This window comes from Haematobia irritans, chromosome 4 (genome assembly GCF_050003625.1).
Source record: "Haematobia irritans isolate KBUSLIRL chromosome 4, ASM5000362v1, whole genome shotgun sequence".
Taxonomy (NCBI): domain Eukaryota; kingdom Metazoa; phylum Arthropoda; class Insecta; order Diptera; family Muscidae; genus Haematobia; species Haematobia irritans.
The window spans coordinates 213,012,073-213,028,065 of NC_134400.1; the positions used below are offsets into that span (position 1 = coordinate 213,012,073).

At 35.5% G+C, this 15,993-nt stretch overlaps 2 protein-coding genes across 8 annotated transcripts in view; both read left to right on the plus strand.

Moving 5' to 3' along the window:
- LOC142234417 (G-protein coupled receptor Mth2-like) overlaps nt 1-10,315 on the plus strand; it is a 33,029-nt gene extending 22,714 nt beyond the window's left edge. Inside the window, exons 7-8 of one of the 2 annotated variants that reach the window (XM_075305542.1) lie at nt 7,798-8,080; nt 10,199-10,306. In XM_075305542.1, the coding sequence (XP_075161657.1) occupies nt 7,798-7,864 (67 nt within the window). In that variant the 3' untranslated portion in view covers nt 7,865-8,080; nt 10,199-10,306. Of the gene's footprint in view, nt 1-7,797; nt 8,081-10,198 lie in introns of both variants that reach the window. The other variant, XM_075305543.1, reaches the window with a different exon arrangement.
- A 900-nt stretch (nt 10,316-11,215) lies between these two features.
- Nucleotides 11,216-15,993, plus strand: part of LOC142237293 (uncharacterized) — a 99,749-nt gene continuing 94,971 nt past the window's right edge. Inside the window, exons 1-2 of one of the 6 annotated variants that reach the window (XM_075308695.1) lie at nt 11,216-11,354; nt 12,205-12,648. In XM_075308695.1, the coding sequence (XP_075164810.1) occupies nt 12,461-12,648 (188 nt within the window). In that variant the 5' untranslated portion in view covers nt 11,216-11,354; nt 12,205-12,460. The other 5 variants (XM_075308696.1, XM_075308697.1, XM_075308694.1 and 2 more) reach the window with 5 other exon arrangements.

A 15,993-nucleotide genomic window follows, 5' to 3' on the forward strand; every position in this document is an offset into this window, starting at 1 on the left:
TCAAACACTCTTTCACGTAAATTTCTTGGTTGACAGTCCCGGAAGCTATGAAAATGCTGCTTTTCAAGCCACAGGTACAGATGGCTTGCCAAACCAGATATTTCTTTGCGAACTTTGACAGTTTTATGTGCTTGAAAATATCTGCTACCTTTCCCCTTCCTTTTGCCGTATAAAACTCCTGTCCCGGAAGCTGCTTGTAGTCGGCTTTGACGTAGGTTTCGTCGTCCATTACCACGCAGTCAAACTTCGTCAGCATTGCCGTGTACAGCCTCCGGGATCGCGCTTTGGCCGTCGTATTTTGTTTATCATCGCGATTTGGAGTCACTACCTTCTTGCAAGTCGATAGTCCGGCTCGTTTTTTGGCTCGACGCACGGTTGTAGACGATACACCCAGATTATTTGCGGCATCTCGGAGAGAGAGGTTAGGGTTTCGCTTGAAACTACCGGCAACTCTCTTTGTCATCTCAGCGGCTTCCGGTTTTCGATTTCCCCCCGATCCAGACTTCCTGGCTGTCGACAAACGTTCCCCAAACACTTTAATTACATTTGTAACGGTTGATTTGGCAACTTTTAGCGATTTTGCCAGCTTTGCGTGCGAGTAGCTCGCTATGAGCAAAATTCATCCGATTCGGTTGAAATTTGATACGTGGTGTTAGTATATCGTCTCTAACAACCATTCAGGAATTGGTCCACATCGCTCCATAATTATATGTAGCCCCCATATAAATCGATCCCTAGATTTGACCTCCGGAGCCCCTTGGAAGAGCAAAAGTCACCCGATCCGGTTGAAATTTGGTACGTGGTGTTAGTATATGGTCTCTAACAACCATGCAAAATTTGGTCCATACCGGTCTTAATTATATATAACACCCATTTAAACCGACCCCCAGATTTGACCTTCGGAGCTCTTGGAGGAGAAACATTCTTTCCGATCCGTTTGAAATTTGGTACGTGGTGAAATTTGGTACATTGCGCTAGTATATGACTAACAACCATACCAAAATTGGTCCGTATCGTTGTACAGTTATAAAGGGTGATTCTTTTGAGGTTAGGATTTTCATGCATTAGTATTTGACAGATCACGTGGGATTTCAGACATGGTGTCAAAGAGAAAGATGCTCAGTATGCTTTGACATTTCATCGTGAATAGACTTACTAACGAGCAACGCTTGCAAATCATTGAATTTTATTACCAAAATCAGTGTTCGGTTCGAAATGTGTTTCGCGCTTTACGTCCGATTTATGGTCTACATAATCGACCAAGTGAGCAAACAATTAATGCGATTGTGACCAAGTTTCGCACTCAGTTTACTTTATTGGACATTAAACCAACCACACGAATGCGTACAGTGCGTACAGAAGAGAATATTGCGTCTGTTTCTGAGAGTGTTGCTGAAGACCGTGAAATGTCGATTCGTCGCCGTTCGCAGCAATTGGGTTTGTGTTATTCGACCACATGGAAGATTTTACGCAAAGATCTTGGTGTAAAACCGTATAAAATACAGCTCGTGCAAGAACTGAAGCCGAACGATCTGCCACAACGTCGAATTTTCAGTGAATGGGCCCTAGAAAAGTTGGCAGAAAATCCGCTTTTTTATCGACAAATTTTGTTCAGCAATGAGGCTCATTTCTGGTTGAATGGCTACGTAAATAAGCAAAATTGCCGCATTTGGAGTGAAGAGCAACCAGAAGCCGTTCAAGAACTGCCCATGCATCCCGAAAAATGCACTGTTTGGTGTGGTTTGTACGCTGGTGGAATCATTGGACCGTATTTTTTCAAAGATGCTGTTGGACGCAACGTTACGGTGAATGGCGATCGCTATCGTTCGATGCTAACAAACTTTTTGTTGCCAAAAATGGAAGAACTGAACTTGGTTGACATGTGGTTTCAACAAGATGGCGCTACATGCCACACAGCTCGCGATTCTATGGCCATTTTGAGGGAAAACTTCGGAGAACAATTCATCTCAAGAAATGGACCGGTAAGTTGGCCACCAAGATCATGCGATTTGACGCCTTTAGACTATTTTTTGTGGGGCTACGTCAAGTCTAAAGTCTACAGAATTAAGCCAGCAACTATTCCAGCTTTGGAAGACAACATTTCCGAAGAAATTCGGGCTATTCCGGCCGAAATGCTCGAAAAAGTTGCCCAAAATTGGACTTTCCGAATGGACCACCTAAGACGCAGCCGCGGTCAACATTTAAATGAAATTATCTTCAAAAAGTAAATGTCATGGACCAATCTAACGTTTCAAATAAAGAACCGATGAGATTTTGCAAATTTTATGCGTTTTTTTTAGAAAAAAAGTTATCAAGCTCTTAACAAATCACCCTTTATATAGCCGATCATCAAAAATAATCTTCCAAAATTTTATTACTATAGAAAATTTTGTCAAAATTTGATTACTATACAAAATTTTGTAAATATTTTATTTCTATAGAAAATTTTGTCAAAATTTTATATCTATAGAAATAAAAGGCCGTACACCCTCAAAAAAAATCGCTTCTTTAACATATGTTCCAAACATATTTTGCAGGAAGCACATATATTATTGCATACTGCCGAAACATTAATATGTTTGTTTTATGTGAACATATTATATGTTTGGAAGCATTTTGAGCCAAAAATATTATATGCTTGGAAGAATTTTTCCCAAACACGATTGTGCTCATTCCCTAACATACTCGTAATTTTCACTTCCACGAAATTTTTTAGTTATTGGCACCTTTCTCTGTAATACAAATAATGTTGAAGAAATTATTCACTTTTATAAATTTTTTAAATTTTACCTTTCGCCTGCACGGAGAATCGAACCGAGGACCATACAGTTTGTAAGCCAACACACTATCCACTGGGCTACGTAGCTGTTATAGTCACCAGTAGATAATTATCGTTTTAAGTTACATTTATATAGCATAGTTTGCAGCGCCCACGAGCCCATGCAAACATAACAATATTTAACAGAAACATACATTTGTTTGCCACGTGGAGCAGTGGTTAGCATGTCTGCCTTGCATGCGAAGGGTCGTGGGTTCAATCCCTGCTCCGACCGACCATTTTTTTTTTTGTTTTTTTTTTTAATTTACACATTTATATTTATACTATATTAATGTTTTTAAATGAAACATCGAAATGTGCGTTATTAAAGATTTATAGTCAGTAACAGTGCTTGATATAAACGAAATTGTTCTCTTTTGACTCTTTTGCTGTGTTATATTGATATCTTTCGTCAACTCTCCCGGTTTCCATCTCTATTTCTCTCTATACTCTCTCTCTGTCGCTTTGAATAAAATATCACAACATATGTATGTTTAGTTGAAATTTGTAAATTTATATATGTTTGTATTCACACATATGATTTTTATGAAACATTCATGCCCCAAACATAATATATTCTAACATATTAACATAGATGTCCCAAACATTTAGTGTTAGTTTAGGAAAATTACATGTTCGCACTTAAATATATTGTGGTTTAAAATCGTGCCCGAAACACATTTTGTTTATATCGGAACATATGAAAAACATATTTTTCTAACAGTGTAGTTAATCGGCCTTTTTTTGTTTAATATATAACCGTATGGACTTATTTACAATTGAGAAGACGGTGTTAAGAAGTTTTAAGATACCTTGCCATCGGCAAGTGTTACTGGAACCCAATTAATTCGATTGTGGATGACAGTCATTAGTACAAGTTTCTACACCCTCAAAAAAAATCGCTTCTCTAACATATATTCCAAACATATTTTGCAGGAAGCACATATATTATTGGATACTGCCGAAACATTAATATGTTTGTTTTATGTGAGCATATTATATGTCTGGAAGCATTTTGAGTCCAAAAATAGTATATGCTTGGAAGAATTCCTCAAAGAAGATTGTGCTCATTCCCTCAAATAATTTTCACTTCCACGAAATTTTTGAGTTCTTCGCATCTTTTTCTGTAATACAAATATGCTGTTTTTTTTCAAATGTCTATTTTCTTGGTTCCGAATGTCTACTCTCTTTATTCCGAATACTCATTCTAATATTCAAATTAAATAATATTTAGACTTAAGCATATTAAATTTTTGGCCTTCATGATAAGGTTTCCGAAACAACATACAAGCGGTTTCACAGAAATTGCTCTCATTTCATTCTCTCGCTGCGTTATGTTGATATCTTTCAACGTAACAACCCACCCGCCCGTTTTCCATCTCTATTTCTTTCTCTATACTAACTCTCTCTGTCGCTCTATGAATAAAGTATCACAACATATATATGTTTACTCGAAATTTGTAAATTTATATATGTTTACATTCACACATATTATTTTTATGAAACATTCATGCCCCAAACATAATATATTCTAACATATTAACATATGTGTCACAAACATTTTGTGTTAGTTTAGGAACATTACATGTTTGCACTTAAATATATTGTGTTTAAAAATTGTGCCCGAAACACATTTTGTTTATATCGGAATATATGTAAAACATATTTTTCTAACAGTGTATGCAATCCATGGTGGAGGGTACATAAGATTCGGCCTGGCCGATCTTACGGCCGTTTATTCTCATGGTATGATGCAAACAGAATTAGTAGTTTCGTAGATCATTTCGTAGATCGATTCTTAAAAATCCCAAATCCCGGGATTTTTAAAAATCGATCCCGAATGACAGCCCTAGTATGCATATGTACGATACTAGGACTGTTATTCGGGATCGATTTTTAAAAATCCCGGGATTCGGGATTTCAAAATATAGAATCCCGGGATTTTTTTTTTTTTGAATCCCGAAATTTTCGTGATTCTTTAAGTATTTTAAGTAATAACAATCTACAGCACCAAAAATTGTATAACATTAAACCAATTTAGTGTAATTCAAGTTTATTAGCAAAAAAAACAAAAGAGCATAAGAGTAAATTAAAAGGAAATTTTAAATTGATATCATACTTAACGAACACTCATGCGCTTTACAGACTATCAGTTAATCCGGACGGAATGTCGGTGTTTGTAAAGAATCTTACAGTGTGTCGGATCGATACGACTTGTCGGCGATGACTAAATAATCGGTAAATGTGTTATCGATCCCATAAACATGCAGCAGTATCGATTATGCCTTCGGACTTAACTGATAGGTTAGGTTAGGTTAGGTTAGGTTATGTGGCAGCCCGATGTATCAGGCTCACTTAGACTATTCAGTCCATTGTGATACCACATTGGTGAACTTCTCTCTTATCACTGAGTGCTGCCCGATTCCATGTTAAGCTCAATGACAAGGGACCTCCTTTTTATAGCCGAGTCCGAACGGCGTTCCACATTGCAGAGAAACCACTTAGAGAAGTTTTGAAACCCTCAAAAATGTCACCAGTATTACTGAGGTGGGATAATCCACCGCTAAAAAACTTTTTGGTGTTCGGTCGTACCAGGAATCGAACCCACGACCTTGTGTATGCAAGGCGGGCATGCTAACCATTGCACCACGGTGGCTCCCGGACTTAACTGATAATGTGCACAATATATGGGATATGTTCGACACGAGCACTGTCCTCCGGAATTATTGATAATCTTGAAAGCGCAATAGTCCAACTCAACATTGTTGAGAAAAGAAAAACAGAAATATTATGACAAAAAAATAAAAAGCCATTTCATTTCGCCTCTTACTCAGCAAAACATTTTAAAGATTAGGTTAGATTATGAGTATTTTCATATACTTGTGATAATCCTGTCAGCATTTCAAAGTTCCATTTCATCCTCATCGCTACCACAGACTCGTAAGTGACACTGCAACAATCGACAACTGTGATAGTATTTTGCCATCACTATTTGCATGAAAGTATTTTGCCATCACTATTGTTACAAGAGCCATTTTATATTTTGTGAAACACCAAGCGCAACTAGCTTCCTAGCTTCTTATAATTTATTTAAATAAAAACGATAATAAAGTGTTGAAAACATAGTTATTTCGCTTAAAATTTTGAAAGGTATATTGGTGAACAATTTTTGACTTTCCAAATGGAATAAAGTGAAAGTTTATCAAATATTTTTCCAGACAGTGTTTTACTTGACCACAATGATTCTTTTACAACTATCTTAAAATGCACTTTGTCTGATTGTTTGAAGAGGCTCTTATTGGCGTCATTCTAAATGTATCCAGAAGGGCACCTAATAAATGCACTCATGCGATACTTTTTTGTAGTAACTTGGCGTGGTACAACTTCTCAATAGTGACGGCGCTTTTCCGAGGAGTTTTGGATATCGTATATGACTGTTTTCCACGTAGTGGGGATTCTCAGAAGCGCCCCCAAATTTAAAAAATGTTGGCAGGGAATCCTTTTGTACTTCGATTTAAGTAAAAATATCAAGGCATCCAAATTTTTATCATATAAATGCGATTTTGTAATATTTTCGACGGACCTTTTATCATTGTTTTTTATTTTATGTGGCACGAATTCAATTTCACATGAACTCATTATTCAAAGGACCTTATCGTTTAATTCTATTTTTGATGAAATTGTGCTGTTCAGTGTACCTCATGTATAATAAATTCTTACTCAAGGTGTACCATAAATGTTTATTAACTCAATTTGGCGGGTATGAAATCTGAGGGCCGTTTATACTGAGTGAAGACTCAAATTTATTCATAAATAATCATAAAAATCCACAATTTTAACAAATTGGAATTATTTTTTCGGGATACCGAAAAATCCAGGGATTCAAAATAAAAAATCCCGGTATTCGGGATAAATTGCGGGATTTTATCCTTATAGTCAATTTAAAAACTAGACATGCTTTAAGCGTTTTAAAGCAATGAAGATGCGATGAGTTAATTTTGTGATAAAATCCTTGTGAATAAGTAATTTACTTGTAATTTAATGCATCTTAAATTAATTAAAATTATGTCTAATGTTAATGTTTAAATTTGATCCCATATTATTTAAATAGTGCAAAACAAAAAATGATCAACCAATTAACAATTTTGCTAACTTGCTTCAAAAATGCCGTAAGGCGCTGAGGCCTTAACATTATTGTAAAGTTTTTAATATAATAATAATAAATAATAATAAAAAAAACCATTTTAATGAACTTCACGTACATTTCTAATAATTTAATCAAAAATTGTAAAATTCGCTTATGTAAATTTCTACTGGATATTTCCAATCGCTAATTTTCACGAACAAACCTATTTTTATTCTTTATTTTCGTTTTATTCCCTATTCGTGGAGAAAGTTGAGAACTAACATTTCATTTTGTTGTTTACTTCGTTGAAAACATTTAATTTCTCTATCTCAACCTCATTTGAGCAGAGAACTAAGCCGGTTAGATCGTGAGTTACGTCGATAATTGAAAGACACAAAGTGACGGCTCATTGTCATTACGGTCAGATGCTTTGTAATGCGCTTTACAGTCTATCAGTTATTCCGGACGACAGTGCTCGTGTCGAATATATCTCATATTTTGTGCACTTTATAAGTTAAGTCCGAAGGCATAATCGATTCTGCTGCATGTTTATGGGATCGATAACACATTTGCCGATTATTTAGTCATCGCCGACACGTCGTATCGATCCGCCACACTGTAAGATTCTTTACAAACACCGACATTCCGTCCGGAATAACTGATAGTCTGTAAAGCGCATAAATGGCGTTTTACACCAACTGATGGGCCAAGACAATCTCCTTCTTTTTGACTGGGAGTAACTTTAAATCTTAAATAAATTAATAACTAATGTAGTTAGAAAGCAAGGGATACATTGAATTTCATTCGTATTTTTCGGTATGTTCAGCTATTATTTGCTCTATCCATCTTCTAGGTTTAATATTAATGGTCGTCATTATAACCGGCGTGAATTGATAACAGATACCGGCCCAGTAGTTTGATTACGAGAGAACAACGTCAAACATTTGATTTTATATGCTTTTACCCTGAAAAAATTACGAAATCTCTAATCAGTGATGAGTTATGCAACTGGCACGAAATAGTACCTTAACATAGTGTTTCAAGAATATTAAAATCGTTTAAAGGAATTTGAATTGTTTAGAGGAATTCGTCAGAAATAAAGATATATATCACATATATGTCGTTCATAATTTAAGGTGAGTACTAAGTTCGTGTTTTCCACCACAGCACTAAATTAAAAGTACAAATATATTTATGAAGACGATTATATTTTGATCAAGTCTTGCCAAATAATGAAAGGAAAACATCCTAGGAATTGATTGCAAATAATTTTATATTTCTAAATTAATTTATTAAAAAAAACTAACCTCTGGTTTTCATTGTATACATCTTTGACATACGTAACTACATAATTATTGAGCCAAATTTATAGCAGACCGGATGAAAACTAAGCCTTCGAGACGATCAAGATGTCATGGATCAGATTGGGTTGACTTGTATGGGAACCTTGTCTACATGTTCCAAGAGCATAATGTTACTTTTTCACGGAGATCTTGTGACATGCTTGTCCCAACCATATTATTTACTGGGGAATTATGTATCTGATTTCGACAAGATATTATGTTTGCAAAGAAAATAATATTTTTGCTCAACAATACAACATGTTCTCCGTGAAAAGTAACATTGTGCTCTTGAAACACGCTTAGGTTGATTATTTCTGTATGACTTTATGAACCAATTTTACTGGAATGTCTGGAAAGCGCCCTGTTACGAAATCCAATTTTTGTGCGAATGCTTTATCCCCTAGCATTCTAAAGAACGGATGCAACACCTATTGTAAAATGAGTTTGTAGTAATAGCCAATAGCTCATTAGATTGGAAAAAGCCAAGGAGTTGCTTTGCTTGCACAAAAGTGTCTAACATAGTTACAGAATTTGGTTCTGTCCGACGAGAAGCATTCCAAGTTGAGCAGTTTGTAAATGGATTTACAGCTGAAAATTTACACATTCAATTGGCCATCAGAATTCAAGCGCCGTCGATAGTAATGGCGGGGAGGTTCCTCGCTAATACTAAGAGTAAGGTTGGCACTAATACTAAAATCATCTTCGCCGGGAATGTGCCAAAATGCCACAAAACCACTTTCGTACAGCGTAACAGGTTAGCTGATAAGTCCCCGGTCTAACAAAGAAAAACACACTTTTTTGTCCAAATTAGTTTTTATTATTCAACATAGTTCCCTTCAAGAGCGATACAACGATTATAACGACCTTCCAATTTTTTGATACCATTTTGGTAGTACTCCTTCGGTTTTGCCTCAAAATAGGCCTAAGTTTCGGCTATCACCTCTTCATGCAGCCAAATTTTTTCCCTGCGAGCATCCTTTTGAGGTCTGAGAACAAGAAAAAGTCGCTGTGGCCAGATCTGGAGAATACGGTGGGTGGGGAAGCAATTCGAAGCCCAATTCATGAATTTTTGCCATCGTTCTCAATGACTTGTGGCACGGTGCGTTGTTTTGGTGGAAGAACACTTTTTTTCTTCTTCATATGGGGCCGTTTTACCGCGATTTCTCGCGATTCCTTCAAACGCTCCAATAACGCCATATAATAGTCACTGTTGATGGTTTTTCCCTTCTCAAGATAATCGATAAAAATTATTCCATGCGCATCCCAAAAAACAGATGTTATTACTTTCCCAGCGGACTTTTGAGTCTTTCCACGCTTCAGAGACGGTTCAACGATCGCTGTCCACTCAGCCGACTGTCGATTGGACTCAGGAGTGTAGTGATGGAGCCATGTTTCATCCGCTTTCACATATCGACGGAAAAACTCGGGTGTATTACGAGTTAACAGCTGCAAACACCGCTCAGAATCATCAACACGTTGTGAGCTTGCGCGGCACCCATTTTGCACAGAGCTTCCGCATATCCAGATATTGATGAATGATATGACCAACACGTTCCTTTGATATCTTTAAGGCCCCTACTATCTCGATCAACTTCAGTTTACGGTCATTCAAAATCACTTTGTGGATGTTTTTGATGTTTTCGTAGGTAAACACCTCTTTCGGGCGTCCACTGCGTTCACCGTCCTCCGTGCCCACTTCACCACGCTAGAATTTTGCATACCAATCAATTATTGTTGATTTCCCGCGTCTTCAGTGCATCATAACGAAAGAGCCATTACAATTAATGTGTGCTCGAACACATCTTAAAGAAGTGCTGATTCGGATTTTGCAGTTTGAGAATCAACTAAGCTGTTAACATATTTAATAATTCTTTTTCTATAAATGCTATTTACTTGTTTTTCTCTTTGCAGATAAATAATAGCCAATGCGATTATCGGCCGGATGTTTGCGATACATCGCAATCAAATACATCGCTTTTGGGTCAATTTTTGAACACCCTAAATGTTGACAGGGAACAAGTAAGTGAATAAACTGATAATGAGAAAGAAAAAAAGCTTTCTATAAAATCGATAACTTTTCGCCAAGACCCTTGTCGATTGGTAAACCTCTTTTTGGGTTCTGGGAAGCAATAAAAGTAAATTATCAGTATTTGTATATATTGGCAAAAACTGTACAGTGTGTTCCTGCGTGGAAAGAGCATTCTCTGTTTTAAATTGGAACTGAGCGACCTGCGTTCTCCTCTCTCCTGCAAAGAGTTTTATTTTCCGAAGAAAAAAATAAAACTCCAAAAAAGAGTATTACTTTCTGAAGAAAAAATTAAAAAATAAATAAAAAACAATTGACCACGAACTTCGTTGCACAAATAAGTATTGAAATCCACATGTTTTTTTCGTTGTATATTAGGGTAGTGTTTTGTCTAAGTGTTCTCATATTATCTTCAACGCCTTTTCAATGATTTCGTCAACATTTTGGCAAATTGGGAGTAATTCGCAAACAATTTGAAAATGTATTGAAGATGAGCTGTTTCAAGTCAAGTTGAATTTATGTTGAAAATTATATTTAAAGTTGAGTTACATACCATGTGTGCGTCAGTTGATTGAAGAGTTGCATTTTCTCTTTGAAAGCAAAAGTTTTGGTAGAGTGCTTCAAACTGAACAAAATAAAACGTTTCCATCAACGCACGGATTAACGCATGATATGTAACCCAACCTTTTCCCTCGAACTGAAAAGTTGTTGCATTTGAAAAACGCCCATTCTGTGTTTATTGGGCAATTGCTTCATTATTTTGAACAAAATGAACATATTCCCATTCTGCCTTATACTATATTCGGATGTACCAAAAATAGTACATTTGTTTAATATTTTCCATCACTGTCATCTACGACAAAGAAATTGTGCTGTGTTAATCAAGTAGTACTCTCTGACATTAGTGTTATTGTTGCTGCCATCATATAAACAACGGGTTGTCGGTATTGTGCTGCGTTTGTGTTAAAGAAAATTGTTGTTCTTGTAATTGAGAGTGATTCGACTACTTTTATTACTATTATGCTGCTGCATTCATTTGAAGTGAAGTGAATAAAATACATATTTATGTTTGCAAAGTACCAAGAAATAAATAATTTTGCTAAGAAGAATATCTAAATTCTGCAAACAGTGGAATATACGACTCGATTGTTTTGAAGAATAAATAATTATAGAGTGTCTTCTGAGATAAATATCGTAGAAAAAAGGCGCAGAATCAAAACTACGCCTAATAGGTATAAAGATTTGAAGAGATTTCTTTCTTGTCTTCTTACTTTGTCAATGTTAATGGAAGCGTGAATATTCTGGCAGATTGTTTTAAAAATGAAGTTAACTTAGAAAATCTAAAGAAAAGTAATCGTACGTGTTATTATGAAATAGAAATTTTGTCATGTGTAAAAATTAGATCTCGCCTGTATTTGGTTTACATCTATCTACAAATCATTTCATTTGCCAAACAAATGAAAATAGATTTTCACAATACGGTGTGTAAACAATAAAAGTGAGAGAAATTATCACAAGCCAGAGGAAATAAAAAAATCTAAACTAAATTTTCTGTGGTGCAATTGAAATTTTTTTTAAAAACAAAGTTATCGTAAAACAAAAAGGAATAAAAGCCAAACACAAAACAAGTATAAATCAAAATAAAGAAAACAACAACAAAAAATGTATGAAAAGAAATAAACGAAAGAAAAGCAAAAAAAACAAAAACCCCAAAAACATTAAACAATTTCTGTGGGTAAATGAATGTGTGTGTGTGGCTGTAGTTGGTTTGGTGCGATAGTGGTGAAACTGCTGATGTGGTTGTTGTTATTATTGGTGAAAGATAGCTGGTAGGAGTGCTGTCAGTTTTCTGTTTTGGTTTCTTCTTTGTTTTGTGTTGTATTCTTAACAGCAGCAACAACAAGAACAAATAAAAACAACAACTACCAGAAACAAAAGAAAATAAACGAAACAAGAAATCCAAGCCATTCATTGTAAAATACTCAATCACCATATCTACTCACACCACGGTCGCAGTCACGCAATTCCAAAAAGCAGCAAATAAAAACGAACATCGCCGACGTCGCACGCACACAATATCTCAACGCAACGTATAATTGATTTCTCCCACATCGCAACCTCTTCTTCAACCATCCAACCCGTACACAATGCATAATAGCAACGGTAATTTCTCCGTTGGCCGTCAGGGTAAAGAGAAACGTTTTTCCATCCATGACGCCTTCGAAGAGGAGACTGATGAGGCTATACGTGTGTACGGGTCCACAGTGATATCGACGCCTATGCGTTCAAAACAACGTTCCACAGATGATGTTTCCATACGCATCCAAGATCCAAAGTAAGTATTATCCAATATGAGTATCTCTAGAAGGAATTTGATAAGAAATGTGTACGACTCAATCACGAAATTAATTTGTTCAATTCCTTTTTTTTTGATTGAAATGACTTCAATCACAAATTACAAAAATTAATTAAAGATACAGTCGATTAGAAAATTAATTGAAAACTAATTACTTCAACATTAATCATGAAATCAAAATCAATTGCTTTAATGGAGAATTTACGAAGAATTGTGGTAATGAACAATTTTTCGTAAAAATCACGAAGAGAAATCTTTCGATGTATCTGCCCTTTGTTTACCGATTGGACTTGAAGCAAATCAGCTAACTCGAGCTGCCAAGTGCAAAGTCTACTTCACCACAAAACAAATTAAAACATGGCCTCCAATTCGTAGCTTAATCTTATTTCACGTATTCGGGACGGATCGAAAGAGTGGTGACATCAACTGTCCAATTATACAGGAAATGACGTACCTTGCATATACAAGAAGTTCAGTTAATTCAAATTTTTATAAAACGCTTTTTTACATTTTTAATGGGTAATTTTAACTTTTTTGTTTCAAATACATAGAAAATTGTTTTCTTATTCAATCACGAAATTAATTGTTCCAATTATTTTTTTAATTGAAATGTCTTCAACTACGATTCAAAGTTTTAATTGAGCATAAAAAATACTTGATTAAAAAAATAATTGATTTCATTAACAAATTTCAATTAATTTATTAATTGATTCAATTAAAAGATTAATTGAATTTGATTGCATAATTCAATTAATTCGTTTAATTTAAGACGTAACTATTTTCAGTGTCTTTCATATGTGACGTAGTGTTTTTATTTTGTTTAGATTATTGATTGTTTCAAAGAAATTTTTAATTAAAAATTAAAAAAAAAACATAATTTTTAATTGACTTAGTCGGAGTTTTATTTAAAAAATTATTTATTTAAAAGTTTATTTTAAAAATTGACTTAGTCGGAGTTTTATTTAAAAAATTAATTAAGATTTTAAAAATTTTTAATCATGAACCTAATTGATTTCATGCTTCTAGTTTGGTTAATTGTGTCAATTAATTTAAAATACAGTACATGGGACTTTTGATTTTATATTTTTGTCCTGACTATTATCTATCACTGGGATTTGCTTTGGTTAATTCCCCATCCAAAGAATCCAAAGATTTTGACCTTTCCTTAAGGATTTTGGTATTGATTCCGTGCCAAAAATGATTTTTTTTAATAAAAAAAGGAAATTTTTTAGCGACCTATATGGTTTTAAATATAGAATCAGCAAGTAAGGAAAGTCTAAAGTCGGGCGGGGCCGACTATATTATACCCTGCACCACCTTGTAGATCTAAATTCGATACCATATCACATCCGTCAAATGTCATTTGGCCACAATGGCCACTGGAGGCATCCTCTCCAGAATATTATAAAGAATTTTATTTTTCTCCAAAACTGACCGGCGGATGTAAAAAATTCTTTCTAATATCGATAGAGCTCTTCAAGCTCCTTCATATGGTGTATGGGTCATAGTGGATGTGCGTGAAGATAAATTCCGAATTTAATTAGTACAGACACAAACCATTTTTTTTGCAGAGCTCTGTTAATTAGTTAACAGAGCTTCATAAAGGAGCTAACAGAGCACTGTAAAGAGTTAACAGAGATATTTTCTGTCCTAACCAATGACAGATTTATTTTTTGATCACCAGGAAAAATATTAAATGGTCTTCCTGACCAATTTACTTTATCTAAAACTAAACCACCCACTTGTGGCATTGTCACTCACAGCTACATCCACACATATGTCTAAAAATTTTGCAGAAAATTGAGTTTTTAGGCAAAATTTTTTGGGAGGATGGGACTCCAGTGGCCATTGTGGCCAAATGGACAATTGTCCCACTATAACCCATACACCATATGAAAGAGCATGAAGAGCTCTATCGATATTTGATAGAATTTTTTAGATCCGCCGGTCAGTTTTGGAGAAAAATAAAATTCTTTATAAAATTCTGGACAGGATGCCTCCAGTGGCCATTGTGGCCAAATGGACAATTGTCCCACTATAACCCATACACCATATGAAAGAGCATGAACAGCTCTATCGATATATGATAGAATTTTTTAGATCCGCCGGTCAGTTTTGGAGAAAAATAAAATTCTTTATAAAATTCTGGACAGGATGCCTCCAGTGGCCTTTGTGGCCAAATGGACAATTGTCCCACTATGACCCATACACCATATGAAAGAGCATAGAGAGCTCTATCGATATTTGATAGAATTTTTTAGATCCGCCGGTCAGTTTTGGAGAAAAATCAATTTCCTTGTAAAATTCTGGACAGGATGCCTCCAGTGGCCATTGTGGCCAAATGGACAATTGTCCCACTATGACCCATACACCATATGAAAGAGCATGAAGAGCTCTATCGATATTTGATAGAATTTTTTAGATCCGCCGGTCAGTTTTGGTCTTTCATATGGTGTATGGGTCATAGTGGGACAATTGTCCATTTAGCCACAAAGGCCACTGGAGGCATCCTGTCCAGAATTTTATAAAGAATTTTATTTTTCTCCAAAACTGACCGGCGGATCTAAAAAATTCTATCAAATATCGATAGAGCTCTCTATGCTCTTTCATATGGTGTATGGGTCATAGTGGGACAATTGTCCATTTGGCCACAAAGGCCACTGGAGGCATCCTGTCCAGAATTTTATAAAGAATTTTATTTTTCTCCAAAACTGACCGGCGGATCTAAAAAATTCTATCAAATATCGATAGAGCTCTTCATGCTCTTTCATATGGTGTATGGGTCATAGTGGGACAATTGTCCATTTGGCCACAAAGGCCACTGGAGGCATCCTGTCCAGAATTTTATAAAGAATTTTATTTTTCTCCAAAACTGACCGGCGGATCTAAAAAATTCTATCAAATATCGATAGAGCTCTCTATGCTCTTTCATATGGTGTATGGGTCATAGTGGGACAATTGTCCATTTGGCCACAAAGGCCACTGGAGGCATCCTGTCCAGAATTTTATAAAGAATTTTATTTTTCTCCAAAACTGACCGGCGGATCTAAAAAATTCTATCAAATATCGATAGAGCTCTTCATGCTCTTTCATATGGTGTATGGGTTATAGTGGGACAATTGTCCATTTGGCCACAATGGCCACTGGAGGCATCCTGTCCAGAATTTTATAAAGAATTTTATTTTTCTCCAAAACTGACCGGCGGATCTAAAAAATTCTATCAAATATCGATAGAGCTCTTCATGCTCTTTCATATGGTGTATGGGTCATAGTGGGACAATTGTCCATTTGGCCACAAAGGCCACTGGAGGCATCCTGTCCAGA